Source organism: Dermacentor silvarum, chromosome 4 (genome assembly GCF_013339745.2).
Source record: "Dermacentor silvarum isolate Dsil-2018 chromosome 4, BIME_Dsil_1.4, whole genome shotgun sequence".
Taxonomy (NCBI): Eukaryota; Metazoa; Arthropoda; class Arachnida; order Ixodida; family Ixodidae; genus Dermacentor; species Dermacentor silvarum.
Window position 1 is genome coordinate 228817924 of NC_051157.2, and position 16391 is coordinate 228834314.

General features: G+C 51.4%; 1 protein-coding gene across 1 annotated transcript in view; it reads left to right on the top strand.

The window, feature by feature from the left end:
- LOC119449308 (spliceosome-associated protein CWC27 homolog) overlaps positions 1-16391 on the top strand; it is an 83686-nt gene that overhangs the window by 11725 nt on the left and 55570 nt on the right. The window contains exon 3 of the mRNA XM_037712479.2: positions 9278-9421. Within this exon, the coding sequence (XP_037568407.2) occupies positions 9278-9421 (144 nt within the window). The remainder of the gene's footprint in view (positions 1-9277; positions 9422-16391) is intronic.

Genomic DNA, 16391 nt, shown 5'->3' on the forward strand with positions numbered 1-16391 from the left:
TTCCACCACTGTGTATTGTATGACAGCTTTACTTTTGGTGTTTATGACCACTGTAACAATAAATTTTCACAGTTCTGTGTCTGCTGCAAGTCACGGCAGGGGAAGATTCGCTTTTAACAAAACAATTACGAAATTGGGGTGGTTGCAGCATAAAATATCAGAAACTACAATCTGGAGCAGGCTACGTTGCTCAGGGAGCCAAACATGACTGACTAAGCAATCATTCGCACTCTCCCTAAAAAGTCCTGTGAACTGCTTACTTTCATTTGTGCTTTTAATAAATAGCACTTCATAACGAGCAATGTAATAGCCAAAAAAACACTGGTGGCCTTAAGTTTGGCAGTAGCAGTTGCTACTGCTAGTGCTACATCCAATGCGATGCCTGCAGCTAAAGGGAGTGGCACTGGTGAACACTGTTCGTGGGCGAACACAAGAAAGTGGCAGGGAGGATGGCAGTGTGGTGGCACATGGGTAACGCTCCCCACCACTTGCATTTTCGTTTACTTTATTATTTCACATTAGCATAACAGTTAACTTTCCCTGTGCTTTTTTCATGGACTTGGATGTCTGTTACTTTGTATGGTTGTGACTAACAAAATATCAAGCCCCTTAGATCACCCTATTCTTGTCGCTAGAAGATTACACAGGATGAAAGTAAACAACATTGTATGCACCTCTGTTGGTTGTACTACAGTTAAACCTGGATATAAAGAAATTGACAAATTCCCGAAAAACTTCGTTATAAAGAGGATTTCGTTATATGCAGGTTTGGCACGAAAATTCGAAAAAGAAACGCTTACCGTCTTTACTCGATTGTAACGCGCCCTCGATTGTAACGCGCACCCGTTTTCCGTTTTCGTTGAAACACTCATCCTTGGAATGTCACACCAGGTACTGGATGCGTGGACGCGTGTCGTTTAGCACAAGCGCGAGGCATCGGAAACGAATAGCAAGCGTCACGATGGCGTCGTAGCGTCGTATAGTGTTACAGTAAAACCCCGCTGTTACGTTACCGGGTGCTGCGTTTTCGGGCTGTTACGTCGTTTTCGCCCGGTCCCGGCACAGCTCCCATAGAACCCAACGCATTGGTAACCCCGCTATTGCGTCGCAACTGTGGGACCGTTCCCGCATTACACGTTGCGAACTGCTACCCCGCGCCGGCCCGAGCAGCCATTTTGACTTTTCATGTCACTTGGCTTGGTGGCTTGACGATGGCATTGGCCGCCCAAAGTGCCAGGGGCGACAACTATGACATATTTTGGGTTTCTGCCAGCAAAATATGGCCCTTGAGATCCCTATTTGTTATCTAAAGATGGTGTCTATGACGTGTTGTGGCCCTAAAACTGTTTTTGGCTCATAGATGTTCCGTATAAAGTCCAAGGGCGATAACGCAGTTGCCGTGCGCCGTATGCTGTATGTGCGAGTGAAAACGTGCGAGGGCAGCTGGATGACGGCGTCTAAATCTCGCACGCGCAAAAAAGAAAAGCAGGGAGGGAGCGAGGGGGGAGGGATAGCGGGCGACGTTGTACTGTACTCTGGCATCAACTCAACTGTGTACTGCGCGGCGGGTCACGTTGGCCGTATCTTGAAAGCGATCTGCGTTGGGGCAGTCTGGGCAGTGTAGGTGCGTCGGCAGCTCGTAGCTTTGTGCGTGCTGTGTGTTCTCAGCGCTCAGTTCAGTTTTGCCAACCGTAGGGTATTTACCCTACTTGTAGGGTATTTTCGAAATTTTTCAGGCAGGGTAGGGTAGCAGGGCGTTAATGCGATTTTCATACCAAGCGTAGAGTAATTTCCACTTTTTGCTCGTCAACAATCAGCGAAAAAAATTGTCACAGTTTCACCCGAAAGGCGAAGCATCAATTGCGATAGCAAATTAGTAGAGAGCTATGGCGAGCCGTCAGCGTCTCGACGACGACGACGATGTTGCGCCTCGGCTGCTCCGCACGTTCGAGCTGAGCGCGAGAGTAGAACGGCGACAAGACGGCAAGAACGCCGGCAAGAGCAACAGCATCCGTGATAGTGCATAAATAAATGTGGGCAACCAAACGCTATCACATCTTCCCACAAGTGGTGACCCTGGACTTCCGATGGCAACGCGCCACCTGCTCGTTCCTTCGCCAACGCACCGAGTGTCCACGGTAAACACCTTCAGCCTCGTTCATTCCGGCTGATCATGGACACCACACCCAGCAGCGACGTCACACCGAATCCCACGGTACCCGAACCTGTCGTTGCTACTCTCAAGCTACCGGAGTTTTGGCTGTCGGAACTCTGGTTTCTGAGTGTCGAGCCTCTCTTACGACGACATCGAGTAACATCGCAAACAGCAAGGTACGACTACGTCATCGGAGCTTTACCACCTGCTGTCATCGCCATCGTAAGGGACATTCTGCGCTCTCCGCCTCCTGACACACCCTACGACACCCTTAAAACAGAACTTATACGCCGGACAACCTAGTCTGAACAGCGTAGGCTGCAGCAGCTACTCACCACGGAGGAGCTCGGTGACCGAAAGACCACGGAGCTTCTGCGTCGCATGCGGCATCTGATTGGGGGCCAGTCTGCTGCATTGGACGCATCCATTCTACTGGAGCTCTTCCTACAGCGACTGCCACAGCAGGTGCGGATGATCTTGAGTGTGACCTCCACAGAAACCCTCGATTCACTGGCACAAATGGCCGACAAAATTATGGATGTCGGCACCCCGGCCATATCTGGAATCGAGAGACAACGTGACTCTTCCCTCTTTGCGCCGGTCCGCGATGACCGCTTGGACCGTCTCCTTCAAGCTAACGAGGAGCTCAACCGCAAAGTGGACCAGCTGGCCGCTGAACTCGGCTCGCTCAAAGCAGACCACTGAGGCAGTGCGTCACGACAGCGACACCAAAGCTGCGACAGATCACCAAGTCTGCCTCGCGGCATCTGCTGGTACCACCGCCGACATGGAGCACGCGCTCGTCAGTGCAATCGGCCATGCCAGTTTGCGGGAAACGCACGGGCAAAGCACTGACGGCGGCCAGTGTTTTAGGCCCGCCATACAGCCGCCTATTCCACGTCATTGATCGCATCACGAAAGTCCGGTACCTCATCGACACAGGTGCCAAAGTGTGTGTCGTTCCTCCTACGCTCGAGGACCGCCGCCGACGTCAGACCACGCCGCCTGTCACTGCTGTCAATGGTTCAACCATAAGGACCTTCGGACACAGGTCCGTTACGCTTGACATTGGCTTGCGACGCACGTTTCGATGGATTTTCTTAGTCGCTGACTTGCGTGTACCAATCATCGGTGCAGATTTTCTTTGGCATTTTAAGCTTGTGGTAGACCTACGACATAGCCGTCTCCTGGATTTTGTGACCCACCTAACAGTTCAAGGCGTGACATCAAGTTTACCACCTTTGCGTCTCGTGCAAGCTCATGCCAAAGTCTCTCCGCCGTGGTCTACACTTCTGGAAGAATTTTCCGATCTCTTCCGTGCTCCATCTCTTGAAGACCCGGTACGCCACCATGTCACTCACCACATTGTGACACTAGGAGCGCCGGTGTTTGCACGTGCTCGTCGTCTCGCTCCTGACCGTTACAAGATCGCAAGGCAAGAATTCGAGCATATGCTTGAGCTCGGATACGTCCGCCCCTCTTCTGGTGCCCGGTCATCACCGCTACACATGGTCCCCAAGTCATCAGGTGACTGGAGACCGTGCGGTGACTATCGCGCCCTCAACAAAGTGACGGTACAGGACTGCTACCGGATACCACACATCCAGGACTTCACGGCATTGCTGCACGGTTGCAACGTATTCAGCAAGATCGACTTAGTGAAGGCATACTGCCAAATACCTGTCGAGCGTTCCGACGTACCGAAGACTGCCATAATAACACCTTTGGGCATGTTTGAATACATACGTATGCTGTTTGGTCTACGAAACGCTGCATAAACCTTTCAATGGTTCGTGGACCAGGTTCTTCGTGGTTTGACGTGCTGCTTCGCGTACATCGACGACATCCTCGTCTTCAGCACCTCAGAAGCGGATTACGAACTTCACCTGCATCAGGTTTTCACGCGGCTCCTCAAGTACAGACTAGTCGTCAACGGACCGAAGAGCGAGTTCGGAGTTTCTTCACTGGACTTCCTTGCCCATCGCGTGGATTCCCGTGGGATCTCTCCACCAGCCGCGCACATGGAAGCTATATTACAGTTTCCACGACCAACAACTACAAAGAAACTGCGTGAATTCCTCGGGCTTGCCAACTATTACCGCTGCTATCTTGCAACCGCTCCATGCACTTCTGTCCGGTCAAACGAAGCCGAACGCTTCCATCTCCTGGACAAGCGACGCCGAGACAGCTTTCAGTTTCATCAAGGAAGCGCTCGCCAATGCAACACTCCTCGCGCACCCAAAGTGTGACGCCAGCACGTCACTCACTGTGGATGCCTCGGACGTTGCCATTGGAGCAGTCCTGCAGCAGTTGGTCGATGGAGTTTGTGGGTTCTTGGTGTCTCACAGGAGACCAACCACCGCGGGTTCGAGCTTAGCGAGCCAAAGGGCCGCGTCAGCCGTCGCCTCCAGCACCGCTCGCGCGAGCTCAGAGGCCGCAAGGGGCTACTGAGCGACGCACGCAAAAACACAGTAAAGACCTGAGTTGACGGAAACCGTTTACTGAAACCGTCGGCACCAGCACTGCAAAACGCCCGCGCGGCGGGGAGCCAAAGGGGTCCCGCACCAGGGCGAAAATACAATAACAGGCGCCTATAGCACGTCGCGGCAAGAGCACAGGCTCAAGCTGGGACATGCCGCTAGGAAAAGTCCCGGCGGCTATGCTACTTGCTCTGGCGATAACCAATGGGTCAACTCGCGAGAGCATGGGCAATATCCTTCGGCTTAGGCTTTCGGCAAGTGCGGCTCAGCGAGGTACGACCTCGCGCGAGCACTAATGGCACCGCTCGTCGGCTTAGCGTCTGGAAAGGATCAGCACAAAGTACGCGCTCCCCGCACGGGCAAAGGCACCGTGCGCTAGCTCCAGCCCTAGTCACGAAGGTGTCGGCGGACGAGAGGAAAGCATGAACGTACCGTGCGCTGGTCCCGGAGAGAAGTCCACGCTTCGCCGCTAGCGGCCGACAACCGGCCGTGTAGTGACGTCAGCGCCCCGCCCTCACCGCCAACCGCCGCGTGCGCAGCGCCACCGCGGGAACCGGTTAGGCGGCGCGGGCGGAGAAGGAGGCCAGCGATGAACGATGGCGAGGGATGGCAGAGCCCGCGCAATGGCACCGGCGCCTCCCTCAATCCCCACAAGTTTGGCAGCCGATCGCTTTCTTCTCCCGGAAGCTCTCACAGACCGAGCGCCGTTACAGCACATTCGGTCGCGAACTGCTGGCGGCCTATTTGGCTGTCAAGCATTTTCGCCACTTCCTCGAAGGTCGGCAATTCCATATCCTCACCGACCACAAGCCGCTCACGTGTCTTTCGACCGCTACCAACTCTTCCCACACGCCACATGAGATCCGCCAACTTGCCTATATATCAGAGTTTACTAGCGATATCCGACACATCAATGGCAAAGACAATCCTGTTGCTGACGCACTACCCAGAATAGAAATCAATGCAACGGTGGATGAGCGCCCGCCAGTCGATTTTGCAGCCATGGCTACTGCACAATGCGAGGACAGCGAACTTCAAGTTCTACGACTCTAAGAGAACTCCCTCAAGTTCGAAGATGTCCAACTTCCAGGCTGCGCAATTCCACTCATTTGCGACACCTCTACCGGATGTCCTCGCCCATATGTTCCAGCGCCATTTCGCCGCAGCATCTTCAACGCCTTGCATTCCTTGTCGCACCCCGGCATACGTGCGATTCAACACCTCGTCACAGAGCGATATCTATGGCCATGAATAAACATCGACGTCCGTCACTGGACACGTGCTTGCCTCAAATGCCAGCAAACCAAAGTCCAGCGTAACACAGTGAGCCCACTGGGTACCTTTACGCCTCCAGACTCGTGGTTCAGTCACGTGCACCTGGACCTCGTAGGCCCTTTGCCCCCATCAAACAACAGCCGGTATTGGTTAACGTGCATTGACCGGTTCACGCGGTGGCCTGAGGCACTACGACTCACCGACATCACGGCAGAGTCAGTTGCCCGCGGACTCATCACCGTGTGGATAAGCCGTTACGGAGTTCCCAAGACCATCACAACAGATAGAGGTCGTCAATTTGACTCCGTGCTCTTCCGCACTTTGTCCCGGATGCTTGGCGTCAACCACATCAAGACGACGGCCTACCACCCGATGTCGAACGGCATGGTTGAGCGATTTCACCGCCAACTCAAAGCCTCGCTCATGGCCTCACCATCACTGATACCCTGGAGGGAGCGACTACCACTCGTTCTCCTCGCCCTTCGCAGCATGATACGTACGGATGCGTCCTGCTCCTCAGCTGAGCTCGTTTTTGGCACGACCTTAAGGCTTACTGGCCAGTTTTTCAATGCGTCCCCGATACCACCACTGGACGTTGCCGATTATGCCAGCCACCTCGGGAATGCCATGAGAGACTTGTCTCCTATTCTGCCGCGTCAACACTCACGCCCATCTTTCACCAGTCGTGCTCTCCGCGATTGTACACACGTATTCGTACGGCACGATGCAGTCAGACCACCACTGCAGCCGCCTTGCGACGGGCCCTTTAAAGTCGTCAAGCGTTGCCCGAAGCATTTCGTTCTGCTTCTTAATGGACGTGAAGACAGTGTTTCCATTGACCGCATTAAGCCGGCCTTCCTCGACACCGACGCCGTTCCTGAAGACGACAGGCTATCTACAAACACCAGACGAATGCGCTTCGCAACAGCAGAACCTACCAGCTGCTCATAGAGATCGCTCCGTCGCACACTGGTTACCCCGCTAGAGGGGGGCCCTATGGTGAGCCGTCAGCGTCTCGACGACGATGATGATGTTGCGCCTCGGCTGCTCCGCACGTCCGAGCTGAGCGTGAGAGTAGAACGGGGACAAGACAGCAAGAACGGCGGCAAGAGCAACAGGGTCCGTGATAGTGCATAAATAAATGTGGGCAACCAAACGCCATCACGTCTTCCCACAGAGCTATACGGAGTAAGGATAGTAGATTTATCAGCTGTATAAACTTGGACATGCAGCAGCACCAGCAACGCGCAGAACTGTTGTCAACGGCATTGGCGTTTTGCCCGCGTTCGCAACGAATGCGTGCGGCGTTGGTGACTCTTGCCAGTGCCTCTGGGGGCGGCTCGGAGGTTTTCGACGAGATCAGAATGGGACACTCGTCGAGCAGCGTCGGAAATCTTACCCACCTTCTCGCCTCGCAACGTTTTTATATAAATACGCATTTGGTGCCGCAGCTAAACGTCACCTCCCCTCCCTCCCTCCCCTCCGGACCCCCACGGCCTTTTGCGCGACGGAAGAAGTCGCATTTGCTCTCTATATGTGGTGATTGTAAAGGAGGAAAGAGACGCTCAATTCTGCAGGCCTTCAGGGCGCTGAACGCGCGTTTGCTCTTCGACGTGCGTTCGCTCCCCGTGAAACCACGCGTCCCTCGTGCCCTTTCACTCGCACATACAGCATCCGGAGCGCGGCAACGATTTCATCGCCGTTGACGTCATACGGAACCTCATGGCGACGCGGACGGCAGAAATCCGCTTTGGAGTGTCCATATAATTGCTATCGCAATAAAAGGAACAGTTGACGAGTGATTTTAAAAACTAGCCGATCGACGCGACATCTCCGACGGTGCTATCCTCGACACTCCGAGATCCGAAAACTAAATATTTGTTTGAATAAAATTGCAGCTGTTTTAATTCACATCTCACCAGCATAGGGCAGGGCCGGAAGATCAGACGTCACAAATTTCTGTGCTAGCAATTTTTTTTTTTTTTCAGAAAGATCAAGACGAGCGCTGAACTCGCAACTGCATTTTATTGTCTTGTTCTTCACTTTATCTCTGGTTTGCTTGCGCTAGCTGTCATTTGCATTATGAAACCAAACCACCTCGCCCACCTTTCAATTATTTTCCTACATACAGTTTAGGAGCCGTTAGAATCGGAGCTGTTCGCGACAGCACGGCGCAGAGCGCCGATCCTGTGGCATTGCTTTGCTTACTTTGATTTGCTACATTTTGTGTTTGTTATGGCCACCTCCTATATGCAACACAGCAACCTACTGGCCTAGCAAGCCACACCACAATACTTTGCTCAATAAAGACTTTAATCTCTCTTTGTCGCTCGATGTGCGCTAAGGCCCGTACGCTCGCTTTTGATATGTGCTTATTTTTGCTAATTATTTCGATGAGAGTCGCTATCGACTTTAGCGCCTCCGCACATCTATCATGTTGTATGTGAAGCATAGTCTGCAACTTATTATTATTACACTGTGCTATTTTAGGCGCAGGGTAAAATGTAGGGTAATAAAAAAATTGTGTAGGGTAAAGTAGGGTAATTTTGACTATGACGTAGGGCATTTCCCAAAAATTGGTTGGCAACACTGGCTCAGTTTGCGTTGAAGCAATAGACGACAGCACGAAGGTCACTTCGCTCGCTTCTGCAGCAGCGCTTCCACACGTCACAAGCGTTTGACAGCGTGTGTCGGCGCTCATCGAGTGTGATGTGTCACAGGGTCTGCCAGCGCGTCGGCAACATCAGCTGGAAAAGGAGAGTGCCGACTTGGCGGGCTAGGCCAGCTGCAGCAAGTGGCAGGATCAGGTTTGAATGAAGGGAGGGGGAAAGGTCATGTCCGCGGCGGCAAGATCGCCGGGTCGAGGGGTGCAGGCCCGACTCGCACACGCTCGCATGCACGCACACGTGCGCTCACTTCGCATTCCGTCACGGCGGAGAAGGTGCTTCCGGTTGATGCTCGCGCAAAAATGACAAAATTTGGGGCGAAATCTCTAGGTTGTCGGCGGGGAAAATTCATTATTTCGAGGGGGTTTCCCGCTGCCACTTCGTTACGTAGAGGTCTCAAATACATGTGCTTCTATGGAGTAACGGCGGGGAATAGAAAAACTTCGTTATATCCAGGAATTCGTTATATGGAGGTTCGTTATAAGCAGGTTTAACTGTATATAGGACTTGTTTTAGGGCCTCGCTTCACATACATGTGCGATTTGTCTTCCTTTGTTGGGCCAAGTAGTAAACTCGTGACATATTTTCTTCACTTGCTCAGCCGATGCATGTCAACATAGGTCCAAGCAGCAGAATGCAGTGCATTGTAAAATGATATGGAAAAGGTGGATTCCTGATGCATGGGCCGTTGTTGTGCACAGGACGAGTTCCACTCCCGACTGCGCTTTGTCCGTCGTGGCCTGGTGGCCATGGCATCGGGCGGTGCCGACGACAATGGCAGCCAGTTCTTCTTCACCCTTGGCTCCTGCCCTGACTTGCAGAACAAGCACACCATTTTTGGAAAGGTAATCTCTTGGCGATCTAACAGTTGCTGCAGACAATGTGCAAAAGAACGACAACACATGCAAGAACACAGCGCTTTCATGACTGAAGAAACGTTTATTTCGGTGCGAGCGGCACCATTTAAACAAAAAAGAATCCAGTCACATGTTATAAAGTGTTATATCTACACCTGTGAGCAAAGTATACGGACCACAGGGTTACCAAAAAAACTGAATTTCTGCAAGATTAACAAGCATAAACTGGAATTGACGAGTACACTGAAAAGTTCCCAATGCCAAGTTTGGACTGCAGTTCTCAATTTCAAGTTGCGTTCACATTCAGAGGAAAAAATCGGCTTTATTGCGCAACCCCTGGTCCGTATACTTTTGCTCACGGGTGTACATATACATGGCACAGGTGCAGACATCTTGCATAATCATCAGCACAACATGAGGCAGTAAACATACATCAGATTAACCACCCTATTGCAAAAACCAGCGTCTTTCAGTGTGGAACCAGTGTCATGAGTAAGACGCCGGAGGCGAAATAAAAGAAGACGAGGACGATGTGATCGGAGCGTTCGGAACGGCGCGAGGCGCGTGAGGCGCGTGAACCGAGCCATAATCGAGGCAGAAGCGAGGCTGAGCTGGTATTATCGACGTGGCTCCGGGCCAGGAAGGTCGCATCGCCAGCACCGCACTGGCGACGGGAGACTTGGGGGTCTGGCCGAGTCCGTGACGTTGGCCGTCCACGGGGTGGCCGTCGACCTCGGCAAGTTCGAGTGAGGCTCCTGGACAGGCTGCAGCTTCTCACGGCAGGACCGGGCACCCCAGAAAGGACCCCTCTTCCAAGGCAGACCGGCACGCTCGATGATCCCCGGAACGCCACGTCGGTACTCGGGAAAGGAGCGAGACGGAAGCAGCGGCCGAGGACGTCGCTAGGCCTAACCCGTCACCTCTCCCGGCCACGTCAGCAACAGCGACCGGGTTACCCAGGCTTCCAAGATGAGCCAGTTGAGAGACCGACTTCTACGCAGCAACCTTTATGCGACGGTCGGCCAAACAACCACATTGAAGAGTTGACAAGACTCCGGCCGGGAAAATACGCGCATCGACGGACTTCCGTAAGAAAGACTTTCCTCTATCGTCGCTACAGTAGGCCAGTGATGCCAGACTTTGGGGTAGGAAGGGCCTAAGACTAACGGAGGTGAAGTTAAGGATATTTAGTGATTCATTAGGTTGTTTTTGTTAACCTTTCTTTATTCATTGTCTTTTAGTTCTGTGTGCACTTGAGTTTTAGTTTGAGGTTTTTTGGCTTTCGTGTGAGAATTAAAAAATCTGTTTGCTGTGTTGCCATGCCTCTTCCCTCTCCATCTCTCATAACACCCGCACGCCTCCGAGATCAGTGACACACAAAACACATCACAATTGGCGAGCCTGCCAGGATCCGTCCCGGATTCTATCCAGCCCAGTCACTGATTCTCGGAAGTTGCAAAGATGGATTGGGAGGCGATATCGGCCACTATTCGCAAGCAGAAGCTCAGCAAGGAGCAGGGCCTCAAACTAATTGAGGATGAAAGGAAACGCGTAGAGGCCGCTCGATTAGCAGAACTTGCTGCAGTTACTAAAGCTTACGAGGAAAGAAAACAGCTCCAGGAGAGAGAGCTTAAGATGCTGCGAGAGCAGTTACAGGCATTGAAAATGAAAGAGCGTGAGGCTGAGCTTAAGATTGAGAGTAGGCCCGCTAGTGTAGCAGAGCCGCCGGACAGCAGAAATCTGTCAGAAGACGTTGGCAGAATAGATAGCGCCTATGACGGTGTAGAGAAAGTAGCTTCAACCCAGAACGACAGTGGGTTGGTAATGAAAAATGATTCCAAGGATAGCCAAGCATCAGAATCGATAAGTCAGCCAACCTCAGAGAGAAATGAGAAAGCTGGCAGATACCCGAATCACTCGAGACGCAAGACAACGAGCAAGGGTAGGAAGAACTCGCACAGAACGCGTAAGGGCGTAGTAGAGGAAAAAGTAGATTCACCTCGGAATGACAGTGAGGTGATAATCGAAAACGATTTCAGTGATCGACAGGCATCAGAAATGAGGAATCAGCCAAACTCCGAAAGAAATGAGAGGGAGGATAGATGCGCTAGTCGCCTAAAACGCGCAAAGCATGGAGGTAGAAAGAAAACTCCCAGTAGATGGAAAAGAAAACAGCGTGTTAAAACGCAGATGCATGAGAAGAGGCGGACGTCAAGGAAAAGGATTAAGAGGCCAGAGTTAAGGCAGAGCCATTCCAAGCAGTACGAGCGATATGCAGGTGTAAGAAAGAAAAGGAAGCTAGAGCTAAAGCACAGGCATTCCAAGCTGCACGAGAAATGTGCCAGAGCAAGAAAGGGAAGGAGGCAGGCTGGGCGTAGAGAAGCGTGGGAGCTTAGGAAAAGGCGGAAAAAATGAACAGGTATAACCGGTAGGGTACTAAAGGAATATTATTTAGGAATGCCTTCGGACAGTGGAATTGTCAGCTCGTACAAATGTGTATAGATACCAAGTTTATTCTTATAGAGTGTTTGGGACGATAAGCATTACGAACAATTGAGTGCAGTGTTGTGTGAACAGAACAAGTGGTGAAACGTGCGCGACAGTGCAGTGAAGTGTGGTGATGAGTGGCAAGCGAAGACGACGCACAGAAGAGCACTCAAGCCACAACAAAAGTCAAGTTCGCCGCCAAAAAGAAGTTCAAGAGGAAGCAGTTTTTTGGAAAAAAACTCTTGAAGAGGGGAGCCATGTCATGAGTAAGACGCCGGAGGCGAAATAAAAGAAGACGAGGACGATGTGATCGGAGCGTTCGGAACGGCGCGAGGCGCGTGAGGCGCGTGAACCGAGCCATAATCGAGGCAGAAGCGAGGCTGAGCTGGTATTATCGACGTGGCTCCGGGCCAGGAAGGTCGCATCGCCAGCACCGCACTGGTGACGGGAGACTTGGGGGTCTGGCCGAGTCCGTGACGTTGGCCGTCCACGGGGTGGCCGTCGACCTCGGCAAGTTCGAGTGAGGCTCCTGGACAGGCTGCAGCTTCTCACGGCAGGACCGGGCACCCCAGAAAGGACCCCTCTTCCAAGGCAGACCGGCACGCTCGATGATCCCCGGAACGCCACGTCGGTACTCGGGAAAGGAGCGAGACGGAAGCAGCGGCCGAGGACGTCGCTAGGCCTAACCCGTCACCTCTCCCGGCCACGTCAGCAACAGCGACCGGGTTACCTAGGCTTCCAAGACGAGCCAGTTGAGAGACCGACTTCTACGCAGCAACCTTTATGCGACGGTCGGCCAAACAACCACATTGAAGAGTTGACAAGACTCCGGCCGGGAAAATACGCGCATCGACGGACTTCCGTAAGAAAGACTTTCCTCTATCGTCGCTACAGTAGGCCAGTGATGCCAGACTTTGGGGTAGGAAGGGCCTAAGACTAACGGAGGTGAAGTTAAGGATATTTAGTGATTCATTAGGTTGTTTTTGTTAACCTTTCTTTATTCATTGTCTTTTAGTTCTGTGTGCACTTGAGTTTTAGTTTGAGGTTTTTTGGCTTTCGTGTGAGAATTAAAAAATCTGTTTGCTGTGTTGCCATGCCTCTTCCCTCTCCATCTCTCATAACACCCGCACGCCTCCGAGATCAGTGACACACAAAACACATCACAACCAGCGAATTTTTTTTACGCTGGATCGCACTGGGGATAGTGGCGCTCGCTGGGAGTCACTGGGACACCGGTGAGATCACCGGATAAGAGCTCGGTCGCACTGGACAACATGCTGGTTTCACTGCCATGACACTGGGGGTGCACTGGTGTGCGCTGTACACACGCTGGTTGTTGCTGGAGTTCGCTGGCTCGTACTGAAAACTGTGCTGGTTGGGTTTGTGTTGCATTGCTTCCAGTATTCAAGGAGTATAGGCGCTGTTAAATATTAAATGCTTGATACAATTTTATGGGCAGGGCTCCTGTCCTAACATACATATATGTGATGTCGCCAAAGGCTGCTGGTCACACTAACCGACGCTTCTCTGACGGAGATATGTGACTACACAGATGTGTCGATTGAAACGCATTGTCGAAATAAGGAAATGTTGCATTTCCCTTGTGCAAAGAACAATAAACAGCTGTCAAAATCGGTAGTAACGGAGCCCGTACAGAGTCCCGGGTCGGCAGTTTATATAAGACTTTTTTGGAAGTTAAAATACCAATCGCAAAAACAAGTCAGTGTTGCAGCACTTCCAGGCTGCTACTGAATACGGACAACTTCTTCTTTCTGATAGAGGCGTAAGGTTTAGTTGCGGGGTGATAGTGCATCTCCCATGTCTGTGCGGAACTAAAACGGCGTATTCGTGTTGACATGGCAAATTATTCATTGTTCACCACATACCAGCGTGGCGTAGTGGTAAGGTGCTAGGCTTGGGATCTGTAGGCCGGACTATCGAATCCTACTGGTGTTATGTTTTTTTAACACGAAAGTGTTTTATGCCGGGGTCCACCAAGACTTCACTGACGTATTTCCGTCACGGAAATACGTCAGCTTACAATGTACACGAACATAATACAAAGAAAGAAACCAGAAGAAAAAGTTCCACAAACATGGAAAATTTGGAAATCGAACCCACGACCTCTCGGTCCGCGACGATAGATCGCCGAGCGTTTAACCCATTGCGCCACAAACGCATTTGCAGAGAGCTACACAGACGCGCCTTATATATCTAACACTCCTCCGTGTACCCGCGCTCTTGCTCGGGGCGGTGCCGCCGCCTACGAGCAGAAAAGAGAAGTACTGCATTATGACACTAACGCGCACCGACAGTGAACGCTTCGGTGGTCTCAGCACTGAAGTTGATCGCGGAGGCTGCAATTACGACGCGCTGTACGCGCTGATTTGACTCGGTGACGATTCAGTTACGTGCTTTGTCTTGCGCGTTGTATTAGTGTGTCAGTTACGTGCTTCGTCTTTCGCGTTGTGCTAGCGTGTGCAGCGTAGTGCAGCTTCCATATGCACGACGGTTGCTCATGGTCATCGACGTTGGTAGTCGTGATGGAGGAGACGTGCCACCAGGCGTCAGCGTGGGTGCATCAACGCCTAAGGGCGCTTTAGCCACAAAACACCAATAGACATTATATATCAATGTGCAATAAACATTACACTACTTCTGTGAAGACACGTTTCACTTTCGTGTTCTATACCGATTCCTATATAAGAGGGATCAACCACATTTTTTTTACTTTTCTTTTGCTTTCTTTTTATTGCATTAAAACGCGCTCTGTTGCTTTCTGCATTAAAAAAAATATATATGGTAGCAAGGCGCCGCATATTCCACACGAGTCCAGTGCCTCCCAGTATGCCATGCCTTGCCAGCGTCCCAGCATTCAGCACGCGACACTGGACCCACAATCAGGCATGACACTGGGCACTGGATACTGGGTTTTGCAATAGGGCACACAGTTAGAAACATCTTAGAAAAGAAATCTATAACTTAACCCTTTTTGTCCGTGCAGCAAGCATTCAAAGATAAGTTATCAGTGTTTTATTTCATAAAGCGAACAGCAGTCGCTGAGATATAACGAAACACAATTTCCGTCAGCAGGTCAGCTAGCACTCACTCCTCTCAGGAGCTACTGTCGATAGATAACTTCAATGTAGTTACACACGACAAAGAAATATACCACGTACGGAATACCCTTGCGTTTGTCTTAGAGTCGTTCGATAAGTTTAGTGGCTATTTGCTATAACAAGTGCATAAAAAGCGTGCTTACCTTTCATTTTCTTGGAAAAAAGCCGGCAGATCCCCCGCCCGGTGGGAATAAATGTCATGCGAAGACCAAGTTAACGAAACGACCATGAGAGCACTAAGACGTAGGTGGGTCTTTTATGCCCTACATGACATGCATGTCACTAGTCCTCAGGAGTCCCTTTAGCGACACCTAAGAGACCTTAAGGCGAAAGCCTTAGTCATGCTCATGACTATTACTTCGACCATCAACCTTTAGCATTTTCCGTCACTTAGTACCACATCCCATTCGATTGGTTTTTGAGTGTTAATCTTTTTTCGCTGAGTAATTCTCATTTTTGCTGAGTCATGGTCATGACTATGACTTCTACCACAATCCTTTAGTGTTTCCTTCACTTACTGCCGACGTCCGAACCCATTTCAGTGGTTTTTGAGTATTAACCTTTTTTCGCTGAGTCATTGACATTTTTGCTGAGTCATGCTCATGACTATGACTTCTACCACCATCCTTTAGTGTGCGACACCTCAACACCATGGTTCACCAGCTTGTGTCCTTCAACGTGCAACAGGCGGCTTTGTAAAGCCTTAGGCCTAATGCGTCGCTACCCTGACAACAACCGGCATCAAAAAAAAAAAAAAGACATCACCCAAAATAGGCACAAGAACAGGCAGCCGCGAGGAGACGTTAGCTCTGTGAGGTAGTCCTACCCCGCTCAGTGCACCCAGACGGTGTCAGAGAGCCCGGTGCCAGGCCGCAATACCAGACAGCCCGTAGCAGCACCCGTGGCCCGCGGCCACCCGGCTCCCTGAGCCGTGGCTTCCGAAGTCAAAGAGATAGAAGAAGCTATTTACATAAGAAATTCGGACCACCCACGAGGCTTCCGTACTCACTCGCCAATGCTCTGCGGGCGCTAGGCCTTGCTTTCCCAGAATGACCACGTGGCTCTCGTACCGATGAGTGTACTTCAAAACACGAAAAGGCTTAGCATGTTGAAAAGTTCAAGCACGCTACAGCAACCGTCGCCTCGCTCAAGAAAGCATGCCGCCGACACTAGCGATCAAAACCACGTTAGGACTACGCTTCGGTTGAAACAAAGGTTGTCTCGCACCAAGCAAAACTGTCAAAATTATCGTCCGATGCCCCAAGAGGTCCACGTTGGGCAGCCAGATGTGGGGTCTCACACGTGCTCTTGAGACAAAGGAACGACAACACAGTAGTGCAAACACTCAAAAG